General features: G+C 41.2%; 1 protein-coding gene and 1 long non-coding RNA gene across 2 annotated transcripts in view; one reads left to right on the top strand and one right to left on the bottom strand.

Moving 5' to 3' along the window:
* Positions 1-23,480, top strand: part of LOC137175687 (uncharacterized) — a 262,964-nt gene that overhangs the window by 172,456 nt on the left and 67,028 nt on the right. The gene's annotated exons all lie outside the window — the stretch shown is intronic.
* LOC137175926 (leucine-rich repeat neuronal protein 3) lies at positions 1,160-22,022 on the bottom strand. The gene is made up of 2 exons (XM_067581864.1): positions 21,502-22,022; positions 1,160-7,437 (listed from the first exon to the last, which is right to left on the bottom strand). The coding sequence occupies exon 2, from the start codon at positions 6,981-6,983 to the stop codon at positions 4,854-4,856; it is 2,130 nt and encodes a 709-aa protein (XP_067437965.1). The 5' UTR covers positions 6,984-7,437; positions 21,502-22,022; the 3' UTR covers positions 1,160-4,853.

Raw genomic sequence — 23,480 nt, 5'->3', positions numbered from 1 at the left:
TGTAGGTGGCTCTTCCACCATTTCACAACGGGACTTTAATGTTCAGTGATGATTAATGTGCGCTGCCGTGAATATCGATGGCCTCCGTAGCGCTAATGAATCTGATGGGAGCGACGGTGCATCTGTGCCGTGAGGTCAACGATGCTTTTGTAAGATCCTACTATGAAAAAAAAATGTTCTTACATGTCAGCTTTGTTAGGAGCAGCGGTCTTTTCCTCCCCTTTATTTATAATCCAAATCTATCATTAAGGTGAGCACATGCATGCAAATAACTCATTAGTCCCTGCATCGATCTGACCCAGGCATACGCTGCATGCCCACATCATACAGGAAACTGGAGTGAGACAAAAGGAGGCAGCAATCAATTAGTAACCCAGGAAACCAATCATCTGTTTCAGAATGGGGGGAGTTCCAATTAGTGAAAAAGCCTTCTGTGGAGTAATATCATTCCAAAATTCAATCCTGTGGCCTACACAAGATTTATGGTCCCATATTTATCGATATGTCGGGTTACTTATGTTAAGAAACCTCTCATTTGCATGGACTTTAGAATCAATACGTTTCCTCTTTTATATGTGGCATTTCAGTGATGTCATGCAAGTTGTGAATCAGAGGAAATATGGAAATGTGAGAGCAACTCATGTCTAACACTCTATTAGGTGCACATGTCAGTTCGAAATGGAAATGACTAACAGCAGCTGTGTTTTCGTAGGGCACTTTGCCTGTTTGTTAATGGAACTGCATTCATGTGAATGTGTGAACTCTCATGTGATTGGGTCTGTGACTGAGAAAATACACATTACTTTTAGCTGCATTTTTAGCTACATGTTAGCGGCACATTGGGAGTGATGGGTATAGAAATGGAGATAGGAAGAGACCTGACAGAACTGAAATGCACATACACACACACAAATGGCTTTCAACTGGTTGCTCTTTGACGAGCCGTGCCAAATCTGCTGTGACATCCTGTCTCTACTTTTCAGGAAATACACAGTAGTGCATGTTCAGAATAGCCTTGCAATGGGCAAATTCTGGCTCACTGACGTGTTCAGCATTGTGTGTGTATGTGAGAGTGATTCACCTGTCATTGGTACCGACATCAATTCCAGTGTGAACACATCAAAAAGGTGATAAGACACGAAACAACGTACACTGCAGCAAAACTGTTATTTAATCAATAAAAGGTCACCGTCATGATAATATGTAATATTCCTTTAAAAATATGTCACATGATTCCAAGAAACAAATCAATTTTTATTCTGTCATGAAAGCAATCAGTGCTCTGTTATTGCAATTCATAGGTCATCTGGTTGTTTCTCCAATAGCTAGCTATAAAGACCTCTAAAAAGCAAGCCATGGCATTAAACATAGTGCTAGCAGCAGGATTGTAAATGCATGTTGACATTTCACTTTTCATTGGAATGCGGCTGCCTGTAGCTACACTGGCTGACCTACGTGGAAGTTTGTAACTTTAATAAGCTGATAATTCAAACATATAAAAGTGCCTGTAGCAGCTTGAACATTGTTTGCTCTCTGCAGTCTTTGCAGTGCTATATAGGGATTTTTATCTTATCTCAGATAGAGGGCAAAATTAAATATTTAATTGCAACTTTCAAAAAGAGATCTCTGAAAAAGACTATATAATAAAAATCAGGCTGTTGTCCGAATAAAACTACTGCAAATACTGTATGAGCTATTCCATGAAGTATAAAATACAAGTGTTTAAATAGTGTCTTCCTATGTGCTTTAGGAAATGAGTCATTGCAATAGTGCTCTCCCATTTGCACACAGTTATAATAGCAGGTTTAAATTACTAGATAATACTATAACATTTAAAGAGGCTCACAAATTCACAGTTCCTGTTTTACATTTTCTCAGATTTATTTCACATAACAGTGTAAAAGCCAAATTACCTGCCAGAGTGCCAGCCGCTGACTTTTGATTGCCTTGTGTTAAAAATGAAATAAATAAATACACTATTGAACTTGAACCTCCCACTGAAGGATTGCACCATCAAATCTCCGGCCTCCTGACAATGATCCTTGCAAAATTAAAATGAATATGTAACCAGTAGGAACACCCATCTATAAGCCCTCACAGAGCATGCTTTAATATCTGCCTCAGTGCAGATGGTTTTTTTTGAATAGAACAAGGTGGTTTTAATATTTGAAATATTTGAAGATTCAGCGAGAAACATAATTTTTCCTTCCTCGCTGCGGATTAAATGGTGACAGCTCACTGGTTCTTTTCATGTGGGATTTAAGTTAAATCCAGAAGGTTTTTTATTTCTAATATAGGTTGCTTTGTACAAATTCAGACAAAGAGCTATCTCCCAAACTCATATGCCTGCCAGTGGAGGGAGAGCGTCTACAACATGGGAGAGAGAGAGAGGCGAGAGAAAAGAAAGAGATCGAGGAAATGCATGAGATTGGGACAGACAGCAGGAGAGATGAGTTTCCAGATAACATTCAGCTTATTCACTCAAGTATGTAATCAAATCATGAGTTGTGAAAAAATAAAAAATACGAAGAACAATATGGCTAATATCCATGAGCTGCCTTAATCTCAAAGAACATGTTTGGTCGGTGAACTCATTTAGTGGCTTCTTTGGCTGTCATGTTGCGTTTCTCCAAGCGTGCAGACTGAAAGAGATGGAAGCTTATAGTGCTACATCTCTGGGTATGAAAGGTTGGTTGATTTAGTGTTTGTGTGTGTTTGTATATGTGTGCACTTATTCATGTATGTACATGCCTGTTCTTTTATAAACTCTTTGTGACCTTGAATTTGTGTGTGCATGTACCTATGTCTGTTTCTGTATATGTGAGCATGTGTGCATTCGTAGCTCTGCCAGGGTTGCTTGTGCATTTCTATTCATGCCTGTATTTGCAGTAAGACAGAATCAGTCTGACCTGAGCATTACCTGAGGAGCAAGCCGCATCATATTTTAACTCCTTTTGTCTTTGACAGATGGCTCGGCTCTAAAAGCCTCTGTCCATGGTGCTGAAGACTGGCCTGATATATGAGCGTTCGGCCCTGTTTGATAAATCCACCTTGTCGCTCTGCCTCTGACAACCATTCATCATGCTTGGCTTTCTCATGTGAAATGTTCTGTGTGCTGGATAATTCAGTAAGACAAAGAATGTGAGTCCTAAAGCTTGGACTCGGCTCTGTCCCGCCCTGCATGACTTTATTTCTCTGTTGTGGGGACGTTGTGTCCCTGTCTAAGCATGAGCAGCAGCAGGTGTAACTGTAGCACAGTGACTATATTCAGACCAGCTGAAGGACGAACATGCTCTTAATGAGGCGGTTAATGAGTTCTGTTCTTTTGTTGCTGTTTTTTTTTCTTCCCAGGGTTAGGACAACCATTCAACCATTCAGCTGAAGTCTTCTGACTTTTTTTTGCCCCCCATGGTCTGACTCAAAAGACAGTTGTTGTTTTTTTGTTCTGTACCACTTGCTCATAATCAATACATTGTCTAACATGGCAGTTGAAATATCACAGATAAAAGTCTTTACACATTTTATATTACCCCATGGTTGGGTGACGACAAAAAGAAAATAGCATAATGCAGCTACTATGCATTTTGATATGAAATAAACCAGGTGTGTTATGACAAATATGAGAAGAAAGCAAAAGAGAAAACGTAAGCACTTGTTTGTAAAAGAAACAATGACATTTATTTTTTTCTTAGCACTTTTCTTAATTAGTCTGTTGTGCCCATTGATCACATATAGTACAGTTAATATAAAAATGGCTTTTAACTTTACACCCAAAGCAACAACGAAATGTTTTCTTAAAATATGTTTGCTAAAAATACTGAGAAAGTATTTCCACTAAAGGTACTGGAGAATAGCTTGTGATTCTGCAATGATGACATGGCCATGTTTTGCTGTGGCTGACGTATTTCTTCAGTTTCTTCTCTGTTTACCTCATGTAGTTCTTGTTGTAGGCACTTACCAGGGCATAACAGACCACTTCTTGAGGCAATAAAACATCAATCACCTCAGCTTTAATCAACCTGTTATATTTGTTTAATCCAATGTATCTGCATTTTTTTCCCAGTCACCGTTGCAATGAGAACTACAGAGTATAAACAGCCATTTGGCAAATGTCCTCTAGATACCCATTTTGTAGCTGAATTTCATTAAGCTTAATTCGACGTTGTAATCAAAAGTAGTCTGCTCCTTGCCTTAATTTAAAACCCATTTAAACTGTTCAGATACAGAGGATTTGTCATTACATCAACATAATAGAATATATAACAATATTTCCATGAAAAATCAAGAATCCATTTTTAAATAGAAAAAGGGGGGGTATATTTCATCAAAAGGCTTACACCATAGTCACTGTTATTTGTCTACTCTACTAAATCTCCCTTCCCATAATAGACAGGTGTCATTACTGTATCTATAACTCGTCTATGGATGTTTGACAAAGCACAGACGGTATTGCTTGGGACCACACGGACAGTTCCACAACTCTGAACACATTTAACAGTCAGTTACAAGAGAGTTGACCATCATCATCACCATCTTCACTTTCTTTTCTCTGTCTGCATTTCTGTATGAATGGTACTGAAATATATCTTTTTGCAGTAAATGCCCCTTCCTGTTGATGTTAGCTTGGTTTGATGTAACGGTTACAAAGCCACCACTTCAGCTAGGGTTAAAACTGGGAGAGCATGTAGTCTATTTAAAACTGTTCCATCCCAGTCCAATAATAGTTTTGCGAGTGGATCTCAGCCGGGGACCAGCAATAGGTATGCCTTTGAAACAGTACTACATTTTTGTCCACCCCTGCCCATGGCCTTGTCCATTCGGTGTAGTTGGTGTGTGGTGCTTTACAAAGCTCCTTAAAAGGCATTGTCAGATACATTTATGACTGTGGCTTTCACTTCCACTCCACTTGGCAGTCCCTTACCCGAAACCCACAGCTTTGTAAAGAAAGGAGAGTGCATACCGGTAGCTTCCGCTGGTGTCAGCGAGGCTTTGGAGTCGCATTTCCTTATATCCCCATAAAGGTGGTGGTTCCTCAGGGACACATAAATAAGCAGGCAGGCCACTGAAATCACAGCTAAGAGCACACCAAAGACGGTGATTACTGCTGTGTCCCATTTTTCTGTGTTCTTGGCTGCCAGCTCTAATCCCTTAGTGGTGACATTGACACATTTGGTGTCATGGTTGTAATGGATGCTACGGACATCCACACATACTTTGTACTGAGTGGCGGGGCTGAGATGGGTGAGGTTGTAGACTTGGACATCAGAGGGTACTCTGGTGGTAAATGCTGTGATGGGATGGTTAGCATCTGAAAGGGTGTACCATTTAATGTTGGGAGCCAGAGTGCCAGGGCTGGCCTTCCAGGAAACCAGGATTGAGTGTGTCTCCACTGACTTTATTAGGATGTTCAGAGACCCATTTGCAGGTTGGGGAAAATATCCATTCACTTCAACTGAAACAGATTTAAGATCAGCTCCAACCAGATTATGGGCAACACAAGTGTAAGGACCAGCTTCCTTTTCTGTTATATCATAGATGTCAAAAGTTCCCTCTGGGTGCATGTAGAACTTGTCAGACACGGTGTTAGGCAGGACTCTAATACCAGACGGGGTGATCCAGTAAATGTCCGGCTCTGGTTCAGCAAAGGCCCGACAGTGGAGTGACACTGAGCTCCCATTCTGTGCTTTAATATGCCCTGGCATGCTTTCGGGAGAAATGAGTGGCAGACAAATCTCCATCATCTCCCTGAAGTGCACCTGTCTGACATGCTGGCCCTCATACTCTGGAGGCTCAACACAATACAGTGAGTCAGGCTCCATGAAGCGAATGTTGGTCTTGTTCATGTTCATCCAGCGGACTACACAGTCACAGCGGATGGGGTTGCTGTGCATGCTAACCTCTCTGAGATTTGGGAGGGACTCGACAGTAATCCTGTGGAGGGCACTGAGTGCATTGCCATTTAGCATTAGGGTTTCCAGACGCGGTAGTTTGTAGAAAGCATTAGGGTGGATGTAGGAGAGTTTAGGATTGTTGGTGGCTTCTATTTTGGTCAGCTCAGGGAGGTTATTGAGAGCAAAGCTGTCGATGGAAACTAGCTCTGGCATGCTATTAATCCCCAGCTCTTTCAGATGGAGCATATCCACGAAGTCCCCTCTCTGTATCCTCGCAATAGGGTTTTTATTTAGATCCAAAAACTTAAGATTTTTTACATTTCTTAGGGCAGAATGAGGCACCTCAGGGAAAATATTATCATAGAAAGAGATGCTCTCTAAGTTATCAAGACCAGACAGTGCATCCTCGGGAAGCTGAGACAGGTTCATTCTGGTAAGAACAAGACTACGGAGGTTACTGAGAGGTTTGAAGTTCATATCATCAATTGAAAGAACTGGATTTTCACCAATCATCAGGATCTCCAGATTTGGCATGGGTTCGAACCACTCTCTGTGAATGGTCTTCAGCTTGTTAGAATTGAGGTGGAGCCTTACTAGGTTGGTGAGACCCTGAAAAGCCATTGGGGAAATGGAGGAGATGAGGTTGTGATTCATGTAGAGCTCCTGAAGGTTCGCCACCTCTGCCAGACATCGCTCAGGCAGCTCTCGTATCCAGTTCTCCTCCATATGAAGAGACAGAAGCTGAGGAAGATTCCCCAGATGGACGTCGCTGATAGTGGATAAGTTGTTTTGAGATAAATCAATCTCTGTGATGTTGGCCAGGTAATCCAAGGGTTTGTCAATCTTGGCAACATTGTTTGTTTGCAGTAATAGTACTTGTGTGCCCACCGGTAAGTTGTCCGGCAGGCCAAAGAGTCCCAAGTCATTACAGTCAACTGTCTGTGCCTCCATGTACACCGAACTGGGAGAAAACCAGGGTCTAATCTCACATACACAGAGCTTCGGGCAATCAGGCCTCTCCTCAGTGGCCACAACAAAAGAGGCCATGGCCAAGCCGACAAAGAGACGATCCACGAATGACACGTCCTTCATATTGGACCGATTTCCTCTAGTAAGAAATGGTCCTTGTAGATTAAGTGGTCTGAGCTGTTAACTTCACAAATAATGAATCATTTGTTGCAGCTGCTGAGGCGATTGACTCACCGCCCCTGCCACCACCACCCCCAACTGCAGCACTGCTCCCTAGGGTTTGGGTTTTTTTTGGTTTTTTTTTTGTCTTGCTGTGTAGACGCCCTTGAATGTAATGACTAATCACTCAATCTTGCCTGCTGTTGTCAGGGTGTAGGGCCAAGGCTGCAGTCAGGCAGACCCGAGAAGTTGGGAGGGAGAAAAAAGAAAAAAAAGACGGACTGATATTATACCTCAATGGACTTCTGTTAAGCACATTTGTAGGCATCCATGAAAACTCTGCTCTTTTTTTAAAGACGGATGTCCTCAATGACTGTCGTTACTAGCTTCCAGATTCCACAGCCCAGTCCATTCCTACCTGTAAGACAAACAAGATAAGAGAGAATTGGTGTGAATATTACATGGAAATGGAGCTGGTCATGGAACGTCATAAGAGAAGGATTTGGGCATATTGACATTTGTTATATGCACACTGATGCATGTTGACATTTATATACGCTCACTTCAAGACACAGAACCGTGGATTTATATCTGCTTGACCTTCTAGACTTCATTCTCAGGACGTACTGCATGCGCCCCTATGATATGGCATTCAATCCTGATGTTAGCAGTGTGAGTCTATCATTGGTTAAATAGAAGGCTTTATTAAGATTCTTAAATGGCAGACATCCTAGGGCTTAGGCATTAGCCTTTAGGGCAAGCTGCTTAAAGACACTGGAATATGTTAGTCACTATAGCAACAACTAAACAGGCAGTCAATAACACACACCATAGTGAGACCGTTAGACTATACATGAAAACTAAGCATTTGACCCAGATGCGGATTGCACCTGTTTGTTTGAAGATGGAGCAACCAACAGCGATGAAAATAAAAATGCAGTAATGTGTTAGCTTAATTAATCTTTGTGCAATCAACAAATCTGCACACTAATAGTATTTATGTTTTTGGAATTTGCAGGTGATGCTGCTCATGCATGGCCACACATTACTAACAGTTATGTTAAGGTATGTGGGCAAATGAATGAGCACACATATGAACACACACAAAAGCCTAAAGGGAAAAAATACATAATTATGTTGAAATTGTCATGGACACACGTGTTTACAAATGATAATCAAAGCTACGATAGAGGTAACCACAAATCTTACACAAACCTGTGATTTTTCTGTAAAATGACATTTAAAGTCTTTTGTTCTAAATGACAGACTGTCATTTAAAAAGACACCTATTCTAAGTTGAATGAAAGCTGAAGGCTAGAACAGATTTTACAGATTTTATTAGATCTTGAGGAAACAAACCTTTTGGTTCGGTATTGGTTTACAAAATGAAAATGTATACAGAACAGAGCTGTATAAAAGCGATACAGAATGATGAGGCTCCCATTATGTTTTTCTAAAATACTATACAATATAAGTAGTACAGTGTACACAATTTCTAGATGTATTACTGACAGTGAAGCTTGAAATGAGCTTGAAATTCTGTACAATGGGGTGATTTTCTGGGCATCAAAGTTAGCAGCTCTATTATGAAGAAAGCCACATAGGACTGAAAGTCCAAACAAACCTCACAAGGTGAACAAATCAGCAAAATGCCCAGGTTTTGTCTTTTGATACTCTTTTTAGCACAGCACACGTTTATTTCTTTTTTACAGTTACAGATATTGATTGAATTATCAATAAATATATGCATAAAATGAATATGCCTTTAGAAAAAAAAGATCATATACCATAGATTATAAATAGAAATATAATGCCTCCTCTTGCATGCGAGTCAGCTGTATCTTTTTATGTTGTGTCTCTTTTACCATCATATTATTAGCATACCTACCATCTCCCGCTATGGCAGAAATGCCAAGTAGAAGTGTACCATGTAATTTGTCGTATGTAACTGCCTCTTACCTAACAGATGGGTTTGATGGTGCTTGTGATATTTTGGGCCTATAAGAGCATGCAACCACATCATGGGAAAGTCAAGAGAGACAGGGGATGAAATGGAAAGAATCAGGAGAGGAAGTGTGACCGTGGCTGGAAAGTGAGAACAAGAAAAGAGAAATGGTTTCATTTCATCACCCTCACTGTTTCCACCTCAGTGGCCACAGGGGAGATATGGGAAAAATAAAATAAAATAAATAAATAAATACTTCTCAAGGCAGCAGAAACGCTGCAGTTTGCCCCGCTGGCGAAGCCAAGCTGAGGGTTCATTCCTCAACCTCTGCTCCAGCACTGGCTAAAGTCTGGTTTGGAAGGGGGATGGAGGGGAGGGGATAGGGCAGACATGGAGCTGGTGGAAGAAGAGCGAGAGAAAGAGAGGGGGGAGTATTATTTTTCAAAAGCACCTGGCACTTTAATAAGCTGCAACACCCAGAGCATTCTGATAAACAGGCTTTAGCTTCTCTCCCTCAGCACTGGCTCTTCATTGTGGGCTATGCAGTTGATCCTCACCCTGGAAACTCAGGCCAGAATCTGTAATTCAACCCACAGCTTTTAGGTCTCACCTCTGGCTCTTCTCTTTAGTAATCACAATTGCCAGCAGTGTAATATGGTCAGGTTAACTTACTTTGGGTACCACAGGGATGTAACAAGGTGTGCTCTTATTTGTTTTACCAATGGTGTTAATTGAGTATGTGTGGGTGAGACTTCAATTTTGCAATCAATAAATTCTGTTAGACGCTTTGCAGCACTCAAAAATAAAACCTCTGAATGGGCAGCGTTGGTGTTGGATAAGAAAAGAGCGCTGCCCTAATTTCACAACACATTAAATCAGGTATTACTTCTTCGGATTTAGGAAAGGCTTGATGATGGATGTGGGGAGGACATCACGGACGGTACAGAGGAGTAGAAATAGGGACAGATTGAGAAAGAGAATCATTTCTCTCTTTGCTTTACTGTCAGCTTGCCCACATTGATGAAAATCTAGGATAGGATTAGGATGGCTTTACTGGACAATTTGCAAGATGGTGTGGCTACCAAAAACAACACATTTCCCTGGTGATAACTAAGGATACATTTCTGTTAATGATAATCCAACACTTGTGGCCAATAGTGCACACATTACTTCCAAAGCACCACTTCCTCACTATGACAGCAAAACAGTTAGCCAGTGATTGTAATATTAGTATTGGGGCTGCAACTAACAATTGTTATTACTGTTGATTAATCTGCAGATTATTTTCTTTATAATCTATTAAACACTTTCTCTATAAAACAGGGTCTATAAAATGAAATGGCAAAAAATGGCCTTTATAATTACCCGGAGTGCAAACTGACATATTTAAATAGATTGCTTTTTCTGAAAAACACCAGAACCCAAAAATAATCGATCTACTATTATGTAAAAAAAGATTTTCACGTTTGAGAAGCTGGAACCAGTAAAATGACCTTAATACCACAAAATAATAACACACATTACACCCTGTGTTAAAACTTTTCATGGGTAAACCAGTTAAAATTTAAGTTGTTCTTAGAATATGTTTTTAATTAAATAATCAAAAAATATTAACTTATCCATTATGCATTGTATCCAATAACAGTGTCATTTTATGGACAGAATGTCTGCGCCAGTCAAGGTTGGATTTATACTGAACTTTAAGCTCTAGCCTTGAAAATGTGTTTAGTAAACCAGCCAATACATTTGAAATGGAGATTCATTTTCAAATTATGATCATTATCACTGCTTCCTAATTTATGCTGCCACTTATCACTGTATATATTTGACACTGAGAACAAGACCAGATTAAATATTGCATGCCCTCTAAAGTGACAGAAAAAAGTTTGAGGTCCCAGTGAAGGGCTGTTGAAGTAAAACATTGGGAGTCGGGGGTAACATCTTGTGTAGTGATATGTCTGATGTCTGATGCAAATGAGTCTCTAGGCATGCTTGCTGTCTAAGCAGAATAGTGTTGAATCAATGACTTAGTCACATAACGAAACAATTTGGAATGAAGACATTTGAGGCAAGATGGCTGTGTAGTACAACTAAGAAAATGTTTACACAATCCACACATTCAGATTAGCTGAATACAAATGACAAGTGAAACACACTCAGTGCTCAATATACCTAATCAAGAAGTGTTAACACAACAGCAAAATTGAAAAGCTTTCAACAACAGAGACTCAATTTAGAACGCTTGTTTGGTTGGAATTATTGGACTTGTTAAGGGGATATTGCATCCATTGCACACTGTTATAAAGTTAAAATATTGTAGTATACTTTACCACCACATTATATCATCTTAAGTGAACTATCCTAATCATCTACAGGCAGTTGGACAGGTAAATTGGTGTTGTACGACTGCATTATGTGAAGCCCAGTGAAGAGGCAGTCTATATTCTAGAGGCCTTGCTCCATGACTGCTGTGACTATGGAGTCCACACACCACTTGTACTAACCTATTAGTAAAAGGTCCAGTCAAGCTACCCAGCCGCAACCCCCCGCACACCCACTGCTGCAGAGCTAATTTCCCACAATTCGCTACTCAGTTGCCAGTAATTGAGGTGGAGCGAGAAGGGAGAGAGTGGAGGGAGGAGATCTGGAGAACAAAATGACTTGCCAGAGGAGAAACTTGTCATAGCATCAGTAGTGGTGTATTAACCCTCTGCTGACCCTAAGAATGCTGTCACTGCGGGCAATATAAGCCCTAGTGACACAATGAAGCTGAAGAATTAGCCAGTCCAAGATTTGGGTAGAAAACAAGGAATTCCAAGCAAGTAGGGCTGTGCAATATGACTGAAATCTCATATCCCGATATAGCTCATTTCATATCCAGATAACAATACGTATCACAATATAGCACATTTTCTGTAAACTCAATGAACAAATAGTTTCTGGTCAGTGTCAGACTTTTCATACCCAAACCACATCCATGGAACAGAAGTAGCTCCTCTTTTAGGTATGAGCTCCTTGTTTTGTCTTTGTCCATCTTTTGTGCGGATTACATTAATAAATTACTCTTCTTGGCTTTTCTTGCAAAGTGTTTATTGCACTTACGGTGACTCGGTTTCGTTAACTCGAGTACTTCACCTGGTTCATTATCTCGCCTCTGCTGTGTTGTGTGCAGCACACACAAGGAGGGCTCAGCCCCGCCCTTGCTGAACTACAGAAAGCAGAGGAGAGTAGGACGACCATAAATGACAGCAAAACGCAGTGGAGACTCTCACACTGTGCTGAAATGAAACGAGTGCACATAAATTAGGTAAATAACATAAATAAACATGTCTCTGGTGCATTTTGCTGTCATTTATGGTCGTGCTACTCTCCCCTGCTCTCTGTGGTTCACTGCAGGCAGGGCTGAGACCTCCATGTCTGTGAAGATGTCATCATCTACACCGCCCCCATCGTGGACAGGGCTGGCAGTCACTGAACTCCAACAATTCCATAGTGTGTTTTTTCGGAGCAATGGGCCATCATAGCTATAGAGCAGTGGTTGTTTGTTTTTGGGATAACAGGCCGTCGGACTAATGGGCTTTTGGTCCAGTGGGACATTATTAACTATTTGGGGTTTCGAAATAACTGCCCTTCGGTCCAAGGGCCTGTCCCCAGTTGGCATTGAGTGGCAATAACTTGCATTTGGCTACATAACTCTTGGACAAAGAGAAATGTGGTTAATATTGCTACTGCAAATAGAATTCAAAGATGGATGCTTGTAATCTGCACCCGGACATTGAAATGGTTAACTGCACTAACACATTAAGCCTAAGCTTTGACATTTGCCCAGGGAGCCAATGGAAGTCTTTTATAGGTCAGGCTAAGGTGTTAACACGACTTCCCAGGTGTCAGAGCAATGGGATGTGGCGGGGTGTGGGGGGGGGGGGGGAGCATTCAAGCTATGGTCTCCAAAGTACCTCCATTACAGTAGTAGGCTTAGAGTCTAGCCCATGGGCTTTTCACTTTGGCCACTTTTAATCCTGGCTGTGAACATTACAGCAAACAATCTCCTGGTATCAGACTTAGTTCAGGCTTGCTTTAAAATACAGCTAAGTTTGTTTACCACCATTGGTTACTCCCCAAAAGCACCACCACCCTGGGCCAATGTCAGGCAGATTTTCATGCTTGTTGGCAAAGATGGCATTTTTTTAAAATGTCTATGGCAATAATGTTGCATCACCATTAAGTTGAGTTGGGAGCTGCTACAGTATGTCTGTATAGTTATTGACATATTCCAACTGAGTAGCTGTGCAAAAATGACAAAACTATTGCATCAACATTATAAACCAATATATCTTTAGTCCTCATTAGTCATACATTTCACTCTGAATTAGCATGACATTTGACATTACTGAAAACCCTGGAATCCCTCTTCATTAAAATGCTGCACATTTAGACTTGCCTACTGTTGCTGTCAGGTAAAAACCCACATATCTGTCTTTTTTTGTTCCGTAATATAAATTTTACATTGGCTCATTCTTTATATGTTGAGTGGATTTCATAACTTGTGCCCAAAATGTATTATTTGGAGACCATGTGCTCACATCTGGCAATGTCGCCTTATCATGATATACCTGAATTACTATCAATGTGAAAAGGTTTTCCATTCAGATCTTGGCAACACCCCACACTTACTTTCCCACTGAGCCACCTCCATTATACTAACACTGGCTGTTCCGGACAGTAATGGCGCAAATACAGTTTGATTAGAGACCAGTGAGATATGACTACTTTAAATTAATGAGTGTGCACAGTAGGGGCAGAAAGCGCTGGTCCTAGTGGCTCTGTGGTGCTAATTCAGGCAATCCTGACTCAAGTTGGCTGGGCAGCCAAACAGCTGTGCAGGACTGTTTGTTTTATGCTGTTTATTGAAATGAGTTATAAATCCTTCCCCCCGCTTCACGGGGCTTGGATGGGATTTAGCAGAGCGGGGACGTAGAGATGATTGCTTTGTCACAGGTTGGGTACTCGTTAATGCCCTATGTGGCGACAGGTTGACCTACAGTTCTTGTAAAAATAAAATCATTTGTTAAACAAAACGTAAGTCCTGTGTGGGTCATGGCAGGCATAAAAGAGGAAATTTGTAAGATCTGAGCAGTGGAATAAGTTGAGATGTAGGTTTTTGTGGGGAGTATATTGGTCCTTTGGGAGATGATTATGAGGCCTGCATGGTTTAAGTGGTAACAAGGCAGTATTGCATCTGCTGAGAGGTAGACATTATACTCACTGTGGTAAAACTGGGTAGAAGACATAAAGGTCAGACGTAAGTGGAAAGTAGGGCGCAGCTGAATTGCCTTCTCTTTCAGGAGAATAGCCTGTGTATTGTAGAAATGGTTCGCTGGGAATTTTGATCCACTGGTAATAAGCCTCGCAAGGCTTTCTTCCTCAAGTCACCCTCTCTGGCTCAGGCTCTTTCTTTTTTTTCTCCCCATTCATTCTCTTATTCGCTCTTTTCTCATGAGTTAGCAACCCCCACATCTCTTTTTTGTATACCTTGTCCTTTTCATCCTGCTTTCTCACATTTGTCTCCACTCTTCAAACCCTTATGACGAACCTCTCTTTACTTATGTTCTCTATTAACATCACCATCCAAAAAAGCAAAGGACTGCATATCCAGGTTCTCATCTATCTTTCCGGGTACCATACTGTCTCATTACTTGTTTGCTGTCGGCCAAACTGCCTTCTCAATACTTGTCACCCCACTGACAATGTCTGTGCCTGTAAAGTACAGTATCTGTTTCTGTTGGCTATTGGTAACCTACAATGTACACCGGATGTGGTTGCGTCGCGTTCTGCTTGCATTGCAGCTGCCAGAGTGGATCGTACTCCAGCCACTGTGTCAATGTCCATCAGACACGTAAGCAAAAACTCGCAACTCAGGTCAGGCTCTTTTCTCCACTCTGCCATCTTTACACGTCTGGTCTATTGTTTTGCTAGACCACCATTTGTCTCTGCAGCATGGAATACACTTTTTACTGTAGATAACACATTATAACAGTTTTATTTTAATTTAATTGCTTCATATTTCAGACAGTCACTTTTCAATAATGCAAAATTATAGGTTACCTGTATATGATAATGTATTTATTTCTGCTAATAACTTTCTTGTTATAAACACAAATCAGTTTTTGTGTTGTCAGCCTTCTTTTAGAGGGTGTTACTGTGTGGTTTATTATTGCTTGTAATATTTTCAGTTGAAGCAAGAGAGAGAAAATCAAAGAGAGCACCCCTGAAAAGCTTTCACCGGACGTTGGAACCGTGGTGGAGATGTAACGCAGGTGTGACGCAACCAAGCCGCTTCCAATAGACATTCTGGGTAAGCCCCTCAGTGGGTGGGTGCCTCTGGAAGGCTTTACTGTCCCTCCCTCTGCCCTTCACCTCATTGATTTACTATTATACCTTCTCCAAGGTAAGGGAGAGTCCATTAAAGGGAACCATATATGCAGTGTGTATGCATAATGAAGCTTCCTGTATGTATGTGTGTGTGTCTGAGCGTGTGCATGTGCATGTGTGAGCGGATGGAAACCTTTCCCCTTACATCTGCACTTGTATGGCCATGAATCAGCTGCAAGTCGACTGTTAATGTAAAATCAATGTTCCAAATTAACCACAGGACCCCGTCTCTGTTTTTTCAGCCTTTTTCTGGACAAGACTTGGGCTGAGTGAGGGAGAACACACATGCTGCACTATTGAGCGCTATAGCACACCCGCCTGCACTCATGCATGTGCGCACACACACACACATCAGACAGGAGCACATGCAAATACACAGAAAGATACATGCATTTGGATGCACAAGGATGCATGCGTAAATTAACCGACAGTGTCCTCACAGAGAGCATAAAAAAACAAATGTGCACAAGCTCATTCGCATAATGCATGCATAACACACCACACAGTGAAAGAGCACAGCTAGGTCCCCTTGTCTAATTCGCATAGTGCTGCATCTATTAAAATTAAGCCAAGGTATCCAGCTTAAGGCTGCCGCTGATAAGGTCAAAGGCGTAGCGAACATTCCAACACTCATTTCTACCCCAACATAATCGCACTCACTCTTGACAAAAATCTGCATAATGTTCCATGTATAGCTGCTAGCCAGAATGAAAGAGGGGAGGTGTGAGGAGGGGGACGGGCAGGGGGAATGGAGCCAGCGGCATATCCCTCAAAGTCAGAGCCAAATTGAATCTGCAGGTGCAAATGTGGCATGTGTGCTGCCTCTAAGATGCGCAGCTATCTATATTTATATGAATAATATATGGCTGGTCAAAGGGCCACAAGCCTTCAGGGAATAAGTTCCTACGGCAGATGGAATCAATCATTATATGCCACTGAAATGCATTTATCGCTGGCTTGGACCTCTTTATTATGATTTCATGGGGTTTGATAGGGGCTTTCTCTTTCTGTTTTCATTCTCTCTCACTCTTCCTCAGCTAAAACAGATGAATAGATGTGGCACTTTCAAATGGCATGATGGTTTTGTATTTCTCAGCAGGCTCAGCGGCACAATGACAGGCTGATTTGGAGACAGCAACTGCTTTGTACATGTGCATAATTTACGTGCATGTGTGCATGTACAGTACAAACATCAATTAATGCTACATGCTCTGTCTGTGCATGCGTGTGTATGCATGAAAATTTCCGTGCATCAGTCACTGCAGCTTCATTAATACGAGAAACTCTTGGTTTGGTCTCATGTTACAGCATCACTCATTCACCAAGCTTTTCATTAGTGCTCTGAGGGGCTATATGTATCAGTCTGAATGCAGAACAGATGGACGGCACAGCAGTAGCCCTTAGATGTCCTCCTTCTTCTCTGCTCATGTTTGAAACTGCAATATGGGCATATGTCCCTATCATGTCCAACTCTGATATGAATCTGCAGACAAGCAGACTAATTAGTGGATAATAGCTTTGATTTCTTTTTGTGAGTGGAAAAATCCTTTGTGCCCTTTGAGCATCAGTCTTACTTTTTGTTTTCTAAACACCTGACATTCATGTAGTATACAAGAACAGTTTTTAGTACACCTTTTTCACTTTAAGTGGCACTGCTTCAGCACTCCTAAAACACTGTTGCTAGCTAAATACCTCAAATGCAAATGTAAAAGTAAATGTCATTGGGTACAAAGGAGATGTCACATTGCATTCTGACCTTTGATATGGGCTGAAAACACCGAAATGTCATGGATGCTGCCATCAAACCATGGTTTTGTCCTCAGGTGTCTCTTTTCATATGATTTTGGTTTGATACAGCCCATCTACTAGATCCAAAGCAATCATGCACAACACATCCCACCCCCCCACCCCCATGTTCCTTTTGCCCTCTGTCTGTGCTTATTCCATTTTAATGGGTGCCTGTGTTTGTTTGGGAACAGGATGCTATCAGAGAGCCTATGCTCGGCTGCACAGGCTGATCCCCTGCAGCCGTCTTGTGAATATGTTTACATGCATTTCACTCAGGAGCCCCAATAGATCCCGGGGCATCTTGTTACCCTCATTATGGAGAAAAATGGAGGAAAATCTCAAGATTAATTTGATTTTGAAGGTGCAACCGTATGTTTCCTGAACTCCACTTTGACTCTGAACCAAAAGTAGTGTTTGACACCCACAAATCACCTTACCTCACAGCAACCTGCTGTCCTCTACCTATAGAGAAATTAATATGGAACACCCACACTACACTGCCTATCATGCTCTCCAAGCCTCCACAAGGCCACTGCACACACAATACCTTTTCCACCTACGCCCTCCCCCTATGCTTCTTACCGTGTCACACGCAGATCAATAGGCAATTCGCAAAGCCACTCACTTTAAACATATGACTTGTTGTGGACATGTAATATTGATTTGTTTTGAACAAATGTGCCCAAATTAATGAAGAAACCTATTACTACTTTGCTTTACTGTTGTTGTTGTTGTTTTTTTTAATCGCCACCAGGGACCGTAGCAGAGCCAGGCAATTTCAGTGGGGTGGCCAGGATGGGACCAGTGGTCGTTTTGGAGTGGCACAGAAATCACTATTATATGAACATAAAAATGTGTCTAACTATAAAATAAGGGGCTGTTTTAGGCACCTACAACACATAACTACATTATTTAGAATTCAGGCAGTGGTGGAATAGATCAAATAATATTCAGTGTAACCAACATTTTTTCTTATTCCTGCAGGTAAAGTAACAAAGAAGCTTACACTATAGGTACAACGTACAAGTATCCCAAGCTAAACAGTATTACTGCTGTTCTGAGAGCAGATGTTCAGCTCAGCTTTTGGTGCTCAGCAGCACTATGAGCTCATTCTCTATCACTGTATCATCAGGGAGACCACAGACAGATACATAATTAAAATGAGTTTTTTAATCAAAGACTGATTACATTATATATATACCAATAAATATAATCAACATATACATAAAACCAAGAATTCCTGGTTCAGAATAAATGTCACATCTCAAAAAGCTGCAAATCATTAATAAAGTAAATCTCAGTGGCCCCTAAAAGACTGACAGTATAGGGGCCTTGCACAGAATGTTTGTATAGTTCTCTTTCTCTTTCTCCCAGCATGGCTGCCTGTAACCATTGGTAACCACTTTCAAAAGAAAATACATAATTTCTGCACAGTGGTATACTAGGTAAAACATTGGAAAAACATGAAATGACCGTCCCACTGTGACTTGTTTCAATGATCCAGTAAACAGACACCAAATTATTACATTTATGTTGAATTGTGTGAAAGGCCTCTGTTGTGTACATACTTAATTCAAATTGTGATACATCTTTTCCACTGACATAAGTGCAAGTGGGTCTCAACTGTTACATTTGAGGTCTGTTTCATAAACCCTCTATCCTGGCCCTCCGACCTAGAACTGAAAAAGTAAACATCACTTATTATTCATTGTCAGAGCACAAATTATGTAAAATGTATCAACCTTAACATCATAATAACAAGTCCTAATAAAGTTAACTAAATATGTTTATGAAATTGCCTGCTCAACTTCTCCAGCCATGACAGATACCTCCGTAGTAAAAACAGGCTAATTATGATTTATTTCAATGTAGCTAATCTAATCAAGTTACTGTAGCAATCGGTTAAATCTTGCAGAAAATGAATGTATCCTTTAGCATATGTTAGTGTGTTTGCTATAAATATTTTTGGATTATCTAAAAACAAGCCCCTACTAGGAAGCTAGGCAGAAAGGATATTGGTGAATTACTATTTGAAATAAAACGGATGAGCAGTGAGTAAACACCTTTACACTAGCACTAGGTCGACATTGTACATGACAAAAAAAATTGTCTCTAATTTCCCTGAAAAAAAAATGTAACAATACATCTTTTTGTGCCTCCTGAACAGCTTACTTATAGGAGATAACTTTACCTTAGGTTTTTGCATGAACAAAGTTAGCTAATACTAACTATTAGGTGACTGCTAGGGGCTCTAAACTTTGCTTAATAGATACAATCACAGATAGAATAATTAAAAGCATTGAAAAGCAATCTACCTTCTGATATTATTAGCTTACCTGTGATCATTTGTTGGTTTACTAGACTTGCCAGTTGTAAAGTCAAGTCTACAGAGGCACTCATGGGTGCGCACCTAAGTGGGTGTGTGTGAGCACCTAAAATGCATCCCAGGTGTGTTGCGGCTGTACAGAAATAGTTCCGCCTCTAAGAAAAACCCCCATTATTCTGCCCAAGAAAAAATGCCCCAAAAACGGCAATTATGATTGTAGTGGCCAGGATTCAGTCCACAGTGGTCACGGCCACCAATTGCCACCCTGCAAATCCGCTCTTGACTGGGGAGAAACTGCAATGTTGTTACACTATTGTGAGACGACTACCATATACGCTTGATTTTGTTCAGGACTATATTTTGCACGACATGAAACCACAACTGCCACAGTTGGATGTTAGCAGGAAAACGCTTGCTCTAAAGGATCACATGTGAAAAGCTGGTGGTTGAGAATCATATTATGAGCTACAAACAGCCTTGGCAGCAGGTAGTCAAATGATTCTAAGTGGAAACAATGCATGACGTGTGGGCTGAGGTTTTCTCAGCGTGGCACGGTGTCTGATGCGAGGCTGATGTGAGGGCATGATGGCTCTCGTGTGGCATATGACTGTGTGTTTCGTATCGAGCAGCTGCTTTGGGTGAGTCATTCGCACGGTGGAGGCCAAAATCTATTGTAGGCCTATCCATCACCAGTAAAAAAGCACATGGACACATGGATTTTGAATATATTTATATGTTTAAAATATGCCATACAAATAACTTGTGAACTTACTGCTCTTTAATATAAAATGTATCTATAAAAATGTACAAAATTTTCCCGCTGCTTCATTACACACATGCACACACACACACACACACACACACACACACACACACACATACAAAACACGTCTGCACAGAAGATTACAGCAACCAGATTCACGATTGCCCCCCTGATGAAAATCACATTTGTCATTATCAGCCATTATCTGTTTATCTGCCTTTGAAACATTCATGAGTAATTCATCTACTGGATGACATATATTTTGGACAGGGAGGGTGTGAGAGAGAAAGGGGAGGGGGGTGAGAGAGAGAGAGAGACGCCCCAATGCAGTTAAAGGATTAGTGTGTACCTTCCCTCTCTCTCGCTCTTTGGATGTGTGGGTGTGCAGGCACAAGCAGGTGAAGTGATGACGGCGAGTGCGCTCGAACATGCCTCTCAGTGACTGTGTTAATTACGCAAAAACCCTGGATGCAATGTGCCGATGTGGCGGTGACGCCAGCGGGGAGCAAATCTGTTCAGTGTTTGAGAGTGATGGTTGTTTAAAAAACAAAAACCCTGAGGATATGAAACGTACTTTCGTGGCATGTGTCGGTAACGACTCTTCTGTTTGCAACAGGAAGGTTTAGCAGAGAGCAGCGAGAGAGAAGGAGAGAATGAGTGAGAAGGGGAGGAGGAGGAAGAGGAGAGGAGGGGGGGTAGCCACCATTCTGTGGATTTCTTCGAGACGTGTCTGGTGTGCGCTCACTAAGCAGGACCCGGGGACATGAAACTGCCAGTCCATCACTCCACACACACACACACACACACACACACACACACACACACACACACACACGCACACACACGTCCGTCTTGAATTTCCATAATTTCTGTCTTTTTTTTTGTTTGTTGTTTAAACAGCCTCCATCATAAATCCCGTCTGGTTAAGGCGCATCCTGCATAGTTGCGCAAAAGCGCGTCTCCACGTCAAGAGGGTTCGAGGCCAGTCAGCAGTATAATTTCCCTGCAATGTATTTTCTTATTTCTTCAATCATGCATGGCTGATGGATATTTAGGATATGAAAGCGGTACATGCTTCAATCACGTGAAAGTGTGTCCGGCAAAACATCCCCGAATCACTGAATTCAGGCGTTTTTCATTAACTTGGTAAATGCGTTGCGCAGACGCAACCGGGTGATGTGGATCAAATGACATAAACATATTTCACTGTTAAACAAAGTAAACTTACCCGGTTTAATCATTATAGCCCTCGAAGCAGTGTGTGTTGTCTATATTCCCATCAAGTGCGCCGCTCCAATGACGAGAGAGAGACCCAGCGCGCAATATAAAGCCAGTCAACAATGTGTGGTCTTCGTATTTTTACGCAGTTGATGAGGAATCAGTTCTAGGCTCTCTTCCACAGCGAAACACACGGCTTCTGCGTGAGGGAAAAGAAAAAAGGCAAAGTCCAAAAGCAGAGTGCAGTTGGCGAGAGTATGGTGAGAGATTCATGTGTTCCCTGTGCCCTTCCCTTCCCGTCTTCACAGCGGCTGGTAAGGGCGCATCTCTCTCCTCGATCAAGTGTCAGGCGGACCACATAGATGCGCCGCCGTCTCCTCAGCAGTCATTAATATCAGAACAAACCCCGACTCTCCGGAGAACAGCCAATAGCGTCAGAGAAGCAGGCGAGGTGCTCGCAGCATCCCAGCGCTGGTTGGCTGAGAGGAGCCGTCAGTCATATCCCAGAAGCCTGTTCTCATCTATGTCTTCTGTTGGAGGTGAAGCACGCTGCAAAAAATGCCCACATTCACTAGTCATTCAATAGTGTTGAAATAAGAAACAAAAGTAAAAGTGGTTCAGATAGGTTTTATTGAATTGTTTGTAAATAATGTACATGTTTTAAGATCGTTTTATGGGAAGCAGTATTTTAGTATCAAATGATACTGATGGTAACAACTGGAACAACTTTATCTAAGACCAAGTGCCCTCTATGTGACTTCATGTTATCTCACATTACTTGTAATATTGTACTTATATTTGCCAGAATGACTTTCATTACCGTTCTGTTTCCTAGTAGGCACTTGACCTGCAGAGAAAAGGGTTGCACCAGCTATTTGAAAAGCCATAACTTAATTCAGGGATGTTACTACTGTATGTGTAAGGATACTAGCTTTTGTGGTAACTGCTAGTTAACATTTCCACACTAAATCTTAAGGGATGTCTGATTAAAGCCCTTAGTAATGTTTAAATCTGTTATAAATATAACTTAGCCAATCAGAATCCATCCATATAAACACAGAGGTCTCTGCAGCATGACACACTAAAACAAAACATTTCAAATGACCAATTTCAGGGGCTAGCTAAACTAAACTAAACTTTCCAATGCTTTGCAAAGGCTATTGATGCAATGTAGCATACTAGTGAAATAACTAACAGGGTCCTTTAATCTTACATACATTTATTTTAGAATCCAAATGAAATTTGTACCTTTGGGTGATTTGTAGTGGTCAAGTAAATAGGTGTTTGCCACCATTGCAAGCTAATTACTGTGTTTTTAGGTGTTTCCCTGCTTTTAAAGCCACTATAATCAATATTTTTAAATATGCAATAGATCACGACTACTTTCATGTGAAAGATGTTGCTTGTAGTGACAAACCTATAGGTAATCATTGGCCGACTCAGCAGTTTTCCTCAGTTCTGCTCTGATAAGCTCTACCTTCCCAACACAGAATAGCACACAGACACAGTTAGCGACTAGCTGGTGAACACAGCGGAGCATTTAGCAGCTAAAGAGCCTGATAGCACGAGTTGATAAAGACCAAAACAAAGCTAGGAAGAGAAAAAGCATCTGTTTGCCACATCAACTTTATAAAGTGATAATATGTCAATGTTGTGCTCACAGCTTGCTGTGCAACTGGTCAAAATGTATTATTACAAGTTAAGTAGCAGCATTCCAGCTACTTAGTATTTTATTCTACATTTTTCCTCATATTTTCTCTTTTAAACAAGAATTGATAAATACATTCAATTAGCCACCACTTCTTGGCAGTTTTAAACATCAGCAGAAGTTTACTGCCGCTGTGGATCTTACTGCAGTGGTTGGAGTTGAAATCATGGCAAACTGTGGCAACCTGGCCAGCAGCTGCCAACTTCCGTGTGCAAGTGCGTTTAAGATGGATATTTTTTGCAGTGCAGGGGAATGAGGAAGAAGGCGCAGGCAGGGAAGAA

The sequence above is a fragment of the Thunnus thynnus genome, chromosome 23 (assembly GCF_963924715.1).
Source record: "Thunnus thynnus chromosome 23, fThuThy2.1, whole genome shotgun sequence".
Classification (NCBI taxonomy): domain Eukaryota; kingdom Metazoa; phylum Chordata; class Actinopteri; order Scombriformes; family Scombridae; genus Thunnus; species Thunnus thynnus.
The sequence above is the reverse complement of the archived record's forward strand: the minus strand, read 5'-3'. Positions and strand labels throughout refer to the sequence as shown.